Below are 14,080 nucleotides of genomic sequence, written 5' to 3'. Positions count from 1 at the left end.
AAGAACTTCCAAAGACACTGCATGACTGGCCAAGTACTCTCTGGCTTCAGGGACGAGGAATGGAACCAATTAAGAAAAAGGGTCCTCGTGTTATACACGAGGCCTTCTTGTCGTACAGCCCAAAGCCTGGCAGCTGGTATTTATCTTCTCCCTTCACGGCTCGGGGGTCAGCAGCTTTGTAGAAGAGGGCAGGCCTGATCCTCAACCTGACAGCATTTGCACAAAACAGTAGAGTCAGCCCATCCCTTCCTGCCTGAAGTCCTGGTGCTCGATTCTCTTGCTCACTAATAAATGTCCTTTGTGTCATTTTTTTCCCCAGAATAGGGCACTTCCATCTGCATTAAAAACCTGTTCAGGCAGGTATCCTTTCTCCTCGGTGATTTGCTCAGTGGTGTCTGGGAACTCGTCTGCTCCCTTGTGGTGGACAGAAGCTGCCTCTCCTGTTATCTTGACTTTTTTTTTTAAGCCAAACCTCTTCCTAAAATTATCAAACTGTTCTTTGCTGGCATTAAATTCCCCAGCTTCCCCTTCCTTTGGCTTTAAGTTGTCTATGATGATTTTGCTTTTCTCGAATTCTATTAGGGTCTAGGGATATGCATGCCTTCCTTATAGCAATCCTGCACCCACACAAGAGCTGCATTTCCAATAGAGATTAAAGGTATTTTGCAACAAGTGCAGTTTTCTCACCTGCTGGTGTAACGTCAGCAACCATGTCATGAATTTTCTTTTTGCCCAGTGGTCCTTACACTGGCTTCATTTATCTTGAAATAGTGGGCAACTGCCGACCTCAATCTAATGGTACATATCAAGCAATTCGGCTTTTTCTTGTAATGTCATTACTTTTCTCTGCTTCTTGGGAGCACTTCCAATATCCCTAGTAGCACTTTGCATGGGTCCCATGTTACTGAAGATTTACAGTATTGTACTAAACACATGAAAAATGCACAAGAACCATGAAAAATCACATTTTACCACAATATATTGGAGAGAGGCTGCTCCCACAGAGAGCTTCGTGTCACACAGTTTTAAGCAAATATTCACAATCTTGAGATCACTGCAATAGCAATAGGAGATGGCTACAAAATTATAGTAGTGTAGTATGGACTATAGTTAATTTGATGCAGTTATGACTTAATACTGCATCTTTACTTTGGGGTACATTTCTCTCTACTGCAAATGCGGTCACCTATAGTCTGTAAGCATGTATGTAAGTTTCAATGAATTTTAACTTTTATAATAGATTTGTATGTACTTTATGGTAGTGAATGATAAAGTAGGCAGGTATCTACATATATTTTATGCATTCATGACATACCTAACTTTTTCGTAATTTTTTTCGATATTTCTAGCTACTTGGTTCATCTGCGAGTTTTTTCAAATTATCGCAAATTTCAAAAGCTTTTTCCAATATATTTTTTTAATTAAAATTTATGGGGGTGACAATGGTTGCTAAAATTACATAGATTTCAAGTGTATCATTCTGTAATACATCAGCTATATATCACATTGTGTGCTCACCACCCAGAGTCAGTTCTCCTTCCATCACCATATATTCGAGCCCATTTACCCTCATCTACCACTCCCCTTACCCTCTGCTAACCACTAAACTATTGTCTGTGTCTATGAGTTTTTGTTTCTTTGTTTGTCTTGTTCCTTTGGTGCTTTCAGTTTATGTTTCCCAATATTTTCATTGAAAAACAATTTGCATTTTAAGTGGATCCATGAAGTTCAAACCCATGTTGTTCAACAGTCAGCTGTTCTTTGGCTTTATAGTTGGTGGGGTGAGTTCTCCAGGAGAGAACTGCCATTATATTCCTCTTTGGAAAGATGTCTACAGAAACAGCATAGAGAAAGATAGGACAAGTAAGATAGAGAAGACAGGAAGAGAAATGAGGTGAGAGGCCGGCAGTGGTAGTGGTAATGGCAAGGATTGGAGGTGCTTAGAGATATGGAGAAATAGACATTTTAAGAAGTCAAATCCACAGCGTTTGGTGACAGAAATAGCAATTGGGGGAATGAAGAAGGAAAGAGGCCTGCGGTGACTGTAGAGTTACTGCTTTGGGAGCCTTGGTGGTGGTGGTGTCTGTTTGGAGGAAGAGCATTGGCGGTGCCTGGAGGGGAGAGACTGGTGGTGTGTGCAGGTGGTGACACATTAGGTTGTGTCGCCCTTGGGGCATTGTGATGGAAGTCCAGTAAGTGGCTGGGTATTACCTTGTAAGGGAACCTTTTCCTTTGCTAGGAAGATTGAAAACTAGGATTAGAGAAAAGGAAATGAGTATCGAGTTGGTTAATTTTATTACCTTGTTCAGTTGTGCCTTCCACCATAGTAGGACCTTTATTTGGTCCTACTATGGCGTGACGTGGTGTTGGTTGTTTGCAGGTTTCAGTGGGCTTCTATTTATCAGGATGTTACATGACCTCGAATAGTGACATAAGTTTTTTTTGTTGTTTGGAATTAAAAAGAAACTTTAGAGGCAATTAGAAGGTAATTTTTTCTATCTAGATCAAAATGGGACTGAGATCATTTCAGAAAGGGAGCTGCAAGTCAGCATTCTTACTGTTTCCAGAAATAGGGAAAATATTTGATTGCTTGGCAGTCTCTTGCACAGTTTGAGACTAATAAAAGGCTCTGTTTCCAAGTATATAAGATAGCTTTACCCTTCTTCCTTTATCACAATTTAATGTAGATATGAGAAACCTAGAAAAATAAGGTAGTGAAATGGAATGGAGAAATCTTAAAGGTGGATAGTGAGTCATTTCTTTTCAGATGAACTCCAGAACAGATTTATCTCTTCAGCATGTTTCTCAAGCATACCTTCCAGGCATAGTGGATACAGGAGTGGTTAGTATTAACAGAGCTTGACAGGAAATCTAAAATTAAAAAAAAAAAGTTTTCATTAATTTTTTCAGGTATTCTCAAATGTAACCAATCCTAGGTTTTGTTTTTACCTAAAATTTTTTTAAAATCTTTTTGATGCCTAGTCAGACTTATCATCAGAAAGTAAGTTTTCCCAGCTATCTTCGTTTTCCTGGTTATGGTCCCAGTATCAGGTTCCACCCCAGAGCATCTGCTCTGCAGAATAGCAGAGGCTTTGATTCACTTAGTCACTCCAGTCACACTTAATTGCCTACTGTGTTCAAGACTGGATAGATGAAGGCTCCGTAACAGTTATCAGATAAATGTACCATAAACCAACGCTGTCTTTATCCACCTCTCATTCTCCATCCTTAATTGTTATCTTACGTTAATGCTACACATTTTCTGTTTAAGATGTACTGAAAACCAGGTTATTTTCCAGAGCAGTATTTCCCTTAGAAATGAGAAATGAATCCTCGGTCTCATAAATGTAATCTAGGGTCCATCTAGCATAAAGTTAGCTGTCTTGATTTTTATTAAGATAGAGTTAGCCAAAACAAGGTAAAAAATAATTTCCCCTTACACTGATTTGGTGCTGTCTGCATTTGACATTAAAGTTCTGGCATGTAATTCTCCATCTTGATCTTGAACTAAAGGTCCTGAGAACTAGAATGGGTATAAGCCTTGCCACTCAGACATGTTATGGAGAAGACTCATTTCTGCCAAAACAGTTACAGTTATTAAATTCCTCTATGATCGTTCATTTTGTTTCGTAACTCTGTATTAAGATTCAGCACACAGTGAGACCACACAATCAAACAGAAAAGAATCTGGGCATCATATTCATATAGCTGTGGATTTAAATTCCGGCTCTTCTGGTTACCAACTAGGAGACCTTAGCTGAGGTATGCGACCTGTATGAGCCTCAGTTTCCTCTTCTGTAAGACACAACAGGATGTTACCTATTTCATGGCATCATGTAAGGCCATAAAGGGAAAAGAAATAAAAAGTCTGATAAAGTTTCTGGCATATAAAGTACTCAATAAGTAGTAATGTTATTAAAAAACAGCGTCATCCTGATGACCTCTGCCTGCTATACACCAGCTCTGACTGACTCCAATGGAACGACTCTGGTGGCTGTGGCTGAGGGCCTGCCCAGGACGAGGCACGTGCTGAGCCTTTTCTAGATGCTAAGTCACTGACGAAATCCCTTTCTTTCATATCACAGTGCAACTAATCGTATGACTTAGTGTTCTTTCTTTGTTTTCTTTCCATAGGAAAATGGGCCTTACTATACATCTTATCCGCCATCACCAGATTTGTGACCTGCGTCTTTGAGCCCTGCTGGTTTCCAAGGACGCCCCTTTCTCCACGAATCACTACCTATGGAAGCAATCTTCATTTTTGCTGTACAGATCCAGAGAGCCTTTTGTCCCCACCTCTCTGGTATTTTTTTATTGACAGTATATTTTCTGGCACATAAACAATCTGAAAATGGTAGGCCATTCTGAACTGCACTCTTATTTTAAATTTGTATATTTGTATCAAATGAAAATGGATTTTTAGAGGATTGTTAATAGAAATTGGGGAGCGACTTTTGAGTGTTTTCAGTTTCCTGGAAGGACGCTGGATTCCCTATTAGACAAGCCACCAACATTGTTCCCATCATCTCTTTAACATTGCACGCTTCCTTTGTGTACTTCAGTATTTCTCAAAATATAGAGAACCAACGTATGCTGACCGGATGCATTATTTGCTTCAGATCCTGGCATTACATTTTATACAGATAATTTGGTTGTGATAACAGAGAATTGCCTGGGACCAAGAATGTGGAAATGTATCTAATCAAAAACATCAAAATCATTAGCAAAATACAGGTCTTAGAATGTTACTGCACCAGTGAAGAAAGATGTAAGAACTAAAGTTCCTGGGAGCATAGGATATGTTAAGATTGTTCTAGACTCAACAGTGGGGAAAAATAAGAAGATGGTGCCTGCAGCCTTTTTCCTATAATCATGGGTGATGTGGTCTCCTTATTCCAAAGGGCTGTGCAGGTTTGTTCTCTAAGTGAAGGGCATCTCCCGAGCCTCCGTCAGTGAGCCCTCTGAGGCTGTGCTATCTTCCCAGAACCATCAGTGATTTTGTTTGGCTCTCAGTGCCACTCCCTCTAGCGGTGTCTCTTGAGTTGCCTAGTCAATATGGAAGGAGTGTGTTGGCAGTGCACCCAATTCCAGACCACTTTTGTCACTCAGGCTTCATTTGTGCCTTAGCTTGCTTGTGAATAAAAATTAGAAGTCTGTTACTTACCTCACAGAGGTATCATGAGGATAACATTTAGAAATAGCTTTTGATGTCTTTGGATGCAAAAAAACGCTAGGGGAGTTGGCACGGTGGGGTGTCTTCAATTAGTTTTTAAATGATAGTAAATAGACTCGAGGGAGGGCTACAAACCACTCCTCTTGTCCTTGGCACCTTTTTGAGTGATTTTTCTCCTCTTGGGACAAGTGTTGCTAGTGCAAAATCCCAACCCTGAGGAGCTCCTTCCCGCTTTGTCCAGAATTCCTGTGACCTCCTCCTCCCCCAGTGCTACACTGTAACAAAGGGCATCTGTTAGCCATTTTAAGCATTTCTTCTTGAATTAAGATCAAACCATTATCATTTCCATCTGGGTGTCTTCATACTCCTTTGGATTCCTGCGTCCCACCCCACCCCCATCGCCCTCACCCCATCATGTACACTGGCATTTTGGACCAGAAAAGGTAGAACTCTCTATTCTGAAGCACTCGGGATTGGTGCTTCCAAGGTCCCGAATGCTCACATTACTTCTTCAGTGGACGTAAGACACACATACTTCCCTTTCTTGATGATAGACAAATCCCCGTATTATGTGGTAAGCCATCCTATATTTTCCCATAGAAACAAGAAGGGGCTTTAGATAAGCTCTCATCTTTTGCATATAGTGGGCACATTTGCTTTCTGTGGGAAATCAAAAACACTTGTTCCTTAGACGTACTTACTTGTTAAGGATTTCCTGTTATGTTCCCTAGGTCATCTGGTCCAGACAGCCAATCAGATGTCTGGTATTAAGCTTCCTCTCAAATAGGAATCCATTAACCCCTTGAGCCTTAAAAATCTGAAAAATTAGCTTCATCTTCTCTTGTCAATTGTGTAGATCATGTTTGAGGCTTCTTTTCACTAGAATCAGTGATAAAAAAAAGAAATATGCCGACTTTTCTTTGTCCAAGCTGGACTTGGCTACCTCAGATTGGCGTCTGGCCTGAATCATTTCCTCTATAGATAACCGAGGCTGCAAGTTACTTTGCCATTTGGAAGGAAGTAAATTTCTATGTACAATTTCTTAAAGGCAATAATTTTGAAAAGATGTCCCTTTGCTGTATGTGTGCCAGCATATTGATGTTTAGTAACACAAGCAAGATTCTACATATACTGAGATTCTAGTTCAGTTGGTGTCCTAGGGTGCAAAGGTGGCATAGGGACTACATACATATCTACTGCATCTCATAATTTAATAGAGACTGAAGATAAGGGCTGCTCTTGTCGTTGAAACTGAATTTGGTACAGGACCAAGTTCATGCTTTTATAGCTGTCTAAAGTGTTACATACATAAGTTGTTTCTCAACGTACTAAATCCAAGGAGTGGAACATGGTGACCTTGATATTCAATTGATTAAGTAAAGTTCAGTACACATCGGCCTTTGTCAAATGGCTGGATAGCCTAGGAAACACATGCATGCCATTTTCAAGGATGCATTCGAGGATGAAAGGGTGCTGGGTGGAAATGACCACTAGCATCTGATGTTAATTGGAAGCACTACCAAGACCTTATTCAATTAAACTTTGGTCATGCCAAATGCTAGCTGAACGAGGCAGAAACAACTTACAAAATATTAAGTTAATTCACTATTTCGTGCAAGGCATAATGTGATTTTTAAAACAAGTACATTTCCTGCTTCAGCATATATTTTGATTCTTCTGAACTCGTCTACATCCAAGTTTCTTGATGGCAAAAATAACCTTGAAAAAAAACTCGGTCTCTGTTAGACTCTTAAGGTTTAGAGGCCGAAATGGTTGGTAGTTTAAAAGATTTTCTTTTTTTATATATATATTGTATTTCATTGGCTGGTGCTCTATTATATTTATTTTTTTAAGGAATCCAAATCCAGTAGTTTGAGAGTAATCAACAGGATTTTCAGAGTATTTTTGGTAGGAAAAATGGATGTAGATTTCTTTTATCAAATATCTGAAGTGTAAAAGGATTAAAATATCTCCTGTTTCTAGAGAGGGATGAGTATGGTCACTTTAGTAAAAAAAAAAAAAAAAAAAACAGCCTGTTTCTACCTGTTTTCTATTTGTTTACATATTGTTTAATGAATTTAAACTGTAGGTAGTGGTTTAATCTTTTCTTTGCAACGATTAAGGAGAAAAAGATAAAATGTAGTTTCAGTAGAAACCAAAAGCCACTTTTTGTATTTCCCTTGATACATTGTGCATATCTGTATATAGAGTTTAAATCGCTTAATATAGAACAGAAATGATTAGGATTTGAAGTACTGGAAAGAGAAGGATTGTATGATCCTAGGAACAGTGGGCTGATTGTGTTAAGCATCAAAAGGACTGCAAGGTAGCGTGTCAGCTCTAAAATCGGAGTTAGCTGGTGAATTTCAGGTTATGGCTCTCTTAAGTTGTGGTCATAATACTTAACGGGCACTGGAGTGTTTTAGCCGTACTGGCACTGATATACCTTATGGTATATGATCAGCTCTTTGTTTGCGGTTGCCTGAGAGCATGGAGGATAAAGGAAGGTTCTTCCTGTAATCTAGGTCATATCAAAAACCCAGAGATTATAAGGATTGCCTGTAGGGAAGCCTAAGCAGGCATACATACATATGCACGCATACAGACACACATGCACACACACACACACGCATGTACACACTATGCGTTGCTTTCCATTCTCTGAATGTGATTTCTATGGCCTATAATGCGGAGAAAATAGAACATAGTTCAACCTTTGATTCGACCAAAACAGCCCTTTAATATATGGTACCAAGGTCATTTTAGATACTAGTGGCTCTCTTGGATATTAGTTGCTAACTGTGTTTTATATGCTTCCAAGAACAGTATCCTTAAATCTTAAGTACAGTACACCTTAAATGTATAGGGCCACTGATTTCAAGAAGAAAGCGTAGATATCCTCTAGGTTAATTACACTAACAAAATCATAACTGCTGAATGTGATCTAATGTTTTTGCTTAACAGTTAAAACTAATACCTTTTAGGTACACGCACACATTTTTTTTGTAACGTGTTTCATTAGTGGAAGTACACAGTCAAAATCTGAACCAGGACTTTGTCAGAACAGATCCTATGGACCAAAATGTTTAAATAAAAGCTTACTATACGTACGTGATTTCAGTTGTTCTTGGGCAAAGGAAACCGAAAAACGTTTTGATCGACATGATCTTAAGATTTATTTATTCAAAATTCCAAGAGCTTTTATGAATGTCTCACATTTGAAAATATACGTTAGTCTTTCTGAACTGAAAGATCCCTTTTTGAAGAGTGTCCCACTCTGTACAAAGACAGCCTTTGAAGAACCAATAGTAAAATGGCCATGTGTGTATGAAATCCTAAGGGAGGACAGTCATTTTTGGCCATTTATGCCTGGCATTTCTGTAGCCACCAAAGTTAACCTACAGAGTAGTACGAAGTTCAGTGACTTTTACTGTCAATCTTCTCTGTGAAGATCTAGACTAGTGCTTCTCAAAGTTGAATATGTCAGCTGGGAATATGGTACAATGCAGATTCCGACATAGTAGGTCTGGGGTGCGGCCTGGGATGGTCAGTTTCTAACAAGCTCTTGGATGAAATCAATACTCCTGATCCCAAGACCACACGTAGAGTACAAGAGCCTAGATTGTATTTAGGTTCCGTGTTTTCCATTCCAGAGAAAGGGGACAGATCTATCATTGTACTTCCTTCTGTGGGCCAGGCCCTCAGACATTCATCATCTCATTTAATCCTGCAGATCCTGGGAGGTAGGTGGTGATGGAGACAGGCTGAGTGACCTGCCGGAGCCGCACACATGCAGTGTATAGTATAGGGCAGTGTTTCTCAGACTTGAATAATGCACATCCCCTTTCAATAAGGAAAACTTCTCTTAGCTCCTCCGTTTTTACTTTATTTATTATAATGTTATCAAAGTATGTATAAACATAAAGCTACGTACAAATGCCTTCTGCTTATAGCTTTTGCATAAGTACAAAACCCCAAGTTGACAGATCAGACACAAGCAAAACTATAAAACTAATAAAACATAAAATAACATTGATTAAATATGATGGATGATGGTATTTTGCCAAAACAAAACTGTCACTTATAATGTGATTATGGTACTGAGTGCTTTAGTACAAGTTCTTTTGAGTTCAGCACGCACGTACCACCATGTGCTCTGGTGGTGACTCAATTCTCCCACTACTTTCCTCTGTTCAGACTGTTACTTTCATTTGTGTAGCACAGAGTGATGTTATTTGGTCTGCATCTAGCTCCAGCGTGTCACTTCCCTATGAAGTCAGCCTCTGTTCTCTGTAAGAACCCAGCTTTTACATGCAAGTAAATACAAATGCGGACCTACCCACTGAAATGTTCTGTTAATACTTGGTTTTAAGGCAGTTATCCAGATAATTCAGAACATGAATATTAATCATTTTAAATTTTTTTATTAACATGAAAAATGTCTAATTCTCATAATAAATATATGGGTTCCCCTCTCCCCAACACACACACACACACACACACACTCACCTACTCTGTCCATCCATTCATCCCTCCCTCCCTCCCCACCTCCGTCTCTCCTTCTCTCTCTCACCACAGGAATTTTTAATGGTAGTAGCATTGGTGCTTTGGCTTCTGACACACCTGGGTTCAGACCTTGGACATGTCTCTCAACCTTTTCTGAAACTCAGTGTTTTCATATATTAAGCAGGAATAATAATACTCATTGAATAATTAAGAGAAATGCAATAAATAATGTTCATAAAGTATGCATAGTAAGTGTTTATACATAGAAGCTACCATTGCTTTGATTAGAAATAATAACGAATAGTTGAAGACTGACTGTGTGCCTTTGACCTTGCTAAGCTCCTTAGAGACCCTATCTTATATATTGAGTGTTAGACTCAGGATTCAAATCCAAGTCTGACTCCAAAGCTCGTGCTCATGAAAAGGAATTTCATATAGACCATCATTGTACATTGCTTATAAGTTTTCTAATCTTAAATTATATTTTCTCAGAATTATTTGTTACAAAATTAATGTTTCTCTGGAAGAGGAATGGCTGAGGTTTCTTTTAACAATTGTGTGATGTGCTAATAATCAGACTGACACAAAATAAATATAAATTTCATTTAAAGGTTGTCATGCCAGCTTGTGGTCCAGTAAAGGGATATTAGGGCCACTAGACTCAGCTTGTGTGTTGTCTTGAACATTTACGATCTGTAACTAATGATAACACGAGGTTCTCCCTGAATCTTGATATAGCTTTTTTGCAGAAAAGGAATTTCCCCCCTACTAGTATTATCCTGGTCTTCCTGGGCAGTTTTGAGCAATAATATGCAAACATCTTAATTTTCACCTGTGAAAACATGTTTGAAGAAACTGTTTTAACTGTTCTTTAAAATAGTTTTTAGTAAGTCTTCTATCTTTTCCTGGTTTTCTAAAATAAATTCTGGAGTTCTGAAAAATGAACAAGCATACCAGCAGGTTGGATTTTTTATTGTTTCGCTTTTTTTTTCCCCCCCTAACTGGGTGATAGGAGAAAATACCAGGAGTCTGTTGTAAGAGGAACTCAGTTATTTTTTAACCAAGATAGTATGTACCAAATTCAAATTCTTTCCCCCTCATCCTGTATCATATTGGTAGAATTTAAAGTAGTGAAGACACATGAAATGAGGCTGACATTGAATTTTGTGAAAGTCTGTTTTAAAAATATTTCCCTCTATGCCATTTTATACAGAAGCTTGATAATAATCTGTGTTGTGGAAGTTATCAATCCTTTTTCCAACCCAACCTCTTTCCCCATCTGCGAAGTCTTGAAGTTCAATGAATGTGTGCCTCTTTATACATGTGGGCTATTGGGGTGGTCACATTTTCTGATACTTCTGAGCCTCATCCCAGATAAGGCCCAGTTCTACCTGACTGTCTCCATTTCGGCCGTCTGTTCTTTGATTTGGGTGATGAGCATGATTCAAATCAGTTCCAGTTATTTTCCTCTTTTTCTTACTAAATACAAAATGTTATGGTTTATCATAACTTTTCCTTGACTGCTTGAATGGCCTGAGGTCTTTTGCTTCTTTAAAAATCCAAGTGTATTCTTTATACACAGTAGAGAAAGCTTTGGACTATTTCATTGCGTCTTCTAGCTTAGATGTGTCTGACATTTTCATTTTGAAATGCTTATTATCAATGATCAGATTGATGTTTTTTTAACATTGCAGGTGGGTTATGTTATCTATGAATTTTATTTCTAATAGTGAAGTAGGCACTAGAATTTGTTATGAAAGGGGGCCTTGGTTCTCAGACAGTTGGGAACCACTGAATCTTCTCATTGTACAGATTAAGAAATGGAGGCCCAGGCATGTGAAGGCAGGTCAGACTCAGAGCCAGAGCACGTGAATTCTAGGTAGTTTAAGGATGACCTAAACCAAAGAATTCGTTGGTTTAACTACATTTGCATAGCTGCTTGACTTTGAATTCCCTCTGATATCTCTAAAGAAGGTTTGTTCTTTTTTTTTTTATTTATTCTTTATCATTTATTTTTTTTAATTGCATTTGCTCAGCCAAGTTCCAAGGGAGGATCAGAGTTCAGGAATTAGCAGCAGAGGTTGTCAGTCATCCTTCAGTGACTGTGAAAATATTTGGCGTGCGAGGTCAATGTGAATTCAGAGTGAAAGGTTTCAGTTTTTTTTATACCCAGCTATTCATTCACTGCCCCACCTCTTAAATAAAAATTTCTCCTTTCAGCCAAGTTGAGCAAGAAGGCAGCATCTAAAATCACCTTCTTGGAAACTCACACAGGGAAGATGCTGATGTGAATACGATGATCTTCCTCCACGTGAAAACTGTACAGACCTTGGCAGTGCTGCCCTATCAAGTGCCCAGAGTCTGCCAGGATAGGTGCTGTATGGAAATCACGGAGGTTCTTGTGAGAGAAGCTAAATTCTGAGCCCATTTTTCTGACCATTGCTTTCATTGCACAGAAATTCTCTCCTTGTCAGTGAGCAGAGCACAGTGTAGAGAAAGTCTACACTTCTTCCTTGGTAAGTAGTCACTGAGGGTCTGTGTACATTGGTTAGAGGGATGCTAGCTGCCGTAGCAAATAAACTGAAAAGGCAAAATGGCTTTAACACCATAGAAACTGACTTCTCACATGAAGTCTAAACAGAGGTCACTGATGAACCAGAAGCTCTTCTCCAAGCCCCGATTCAGAGGCCTAAGTGCCTTCAGTTTCGTGGCTCCGCCATCTGTGGCTTCTGAAGGAGCTGTGCTTTTCTGCTTCAAGCTGGTAAATGGGGAGAGAGCATGGAGGACTGCACACACAGTTTTTATGCCAGTGTGACTGTCACGTGATTGGGGCACGTGCCACTCCCGCTGATTCCACTGTTTGGAGCTCAACCATCGGATGCCCCTAACTACAAGGCTGGGAGGCCAGGGGACGTGGTCCAACCGCGGGCCCAGGAAGGGAAGGATGGGAATTCAGTGCCCAGCTTTCTGGAATAAACCAGGCAGTCTACCAGGTGCTGGAAACAAAATTATAAAAGACAGTTTCCAGCAAAGTAGAAAGAAATGACTGTATCATGAAAGAAATGTTCCATGAGAGATACATCAAACGTCAGAGGGGCATTGGCACGAGCACAACGTTGCCAGGAGCAAAACCCCATGGCTGAGCCTGGGACATGCCTGTAAACTGCAGCCACTGGTCTCCAGAAACCCTCTCACTGGATGTGCACGTGCTCTAAAGCAGGGAGCTTAGAGGGTATCTAAGTGCCCTTGACTTTGATACTTGACTACGTAAAGTCAAGTCTATGGATCAAGAGTACTGACCAGCTAGAAATGCAGGCTCCCAGGACCCACCCCAGAACCACGGAATCAGACTGCATTTTATCAAGGTCCCCCCACCTGACTGGCATCCATAAGGCTTGAGAGTCACTGCTGTATTCCTGGGTCTAACAATGACTACAAGTGTGATGCTAGCCAGATTGCATAATCTTTCTGTCCCTTCACTTCTTCGTATATAAAATCGGGAAACGGGGGTATTGAATATTGGGGTATCTCTCTAGAGATAATGTACACAAAAGGTAAATAACACCTGGCGCTTAGTAAGCACTGGCTATTGTCACATGCTAAGTCTTTCCTTTTAAAACAAACTAGGAAGATACAGCCCTTTGACCTGTAACTATGTGAACTCATCCTCTTTCAACCTTTATTTATGTGACGTTAAGGATTTTTAGCTCTTTGAAATGGAGGGAGGGCTTTTTATTCAAATGGCTTAAGTCTCTGTTCCTTAGAAATGAGTAAGCACAGCAGAATAAACTTTACCAAAGTCAGTGAATGGTGTGTGCCCTAGTAAGACCCAATATAGACAGCAGCCATCATTTCAATCAGTGAATTATCAAGTTCCGAACTTAAAAGTATACACGGAAACAATCCTCTGATTTGCTGAACCCTGAGAGACACTAACTGCTCAGGGGACTTCAGTTATAGCATATGGTCACCCTAGAGTAAATGAAATAGCCGAAACGAGATAGTTTAGATCAAATGGTTTTTGTCCAACCAGAAAATAACCTGGTCTCCCACCTTTTGGGAGGTGTATTTTAGTGCTATCATCTCTGTGCCTCATTCAGTGAGTATAATATATGCACATTAAAGTTAATTTTTGCTTTACGTAAAGGTTTATGTGAATCATTTGTGCCTCCTACTCGTCCTTTTCACACTGTTTCTCTTCGTCCTATGTGGGTGGTATAGAAAGTTCTCAGAGGAGCGTCTGACTGTCCTGTCCTACGATGCAATCCAGGGCTTCAGAATATCTTTCAGTCAGTTGAGTTGTTAGTATCAGCTTACTTGCCTTTTGCCTCTTTCTCTTAAATTGTAATTTTAGATTTCCAGTTGAATGAAGATGTCCCGGGTGGTTTCCTTCAGGCTCAT

General features: G+C 39.6%; 1 protein-coding gene across 4 annotated transcripts in view; it reads left to right on the top strand.

Annotated features, from left to right (window-relative positions):
- Positions 1-13,819, top strand: part of GDAP2 (ganglioside induced differentiation associated protein 2) — a 65,720-nt gene extending 51,901 nt beyond the window's left edge. For all 4 annotated transcript variants that reach the window (XM_019730599.2, XM_074318971.1, XM_019730600.2 and 1 more), the window contains one exon: positions 4,135-13,819. In XM_019730599.2, coding sequence (XP_019586158.2) covers positions 4,135-4,182 — 48 coding nt within the window. In that variant the 3' untranslated portion in view covers positions 4,183-13,819. The remainder of the gene's footprint in view (positions 1-4,134) is intronic.
- Positions 13,820-14,080: the final 261 nt, after the last annotated feature.

The sequence above is a fragment of the Rhinolophus sinicus genome, linkage group LG14, assembly GCF_036562045.2.
Source record: "Rhinolophus sinicus isolate RSC01 linkage group LG14, ASM3656204v1, whole genome shotgun sequence".
NCBI lineage: Eukaryota > Metazoa > Chordata > Mammalia > Chiroptera > Rhinolophidae > Rhinolophus > Rhinolophus sinicus.
Note: the sequence above shows the minus strand (reverse complement) of the source record. Positions and strands in the feature narration are given on the sequence as shown.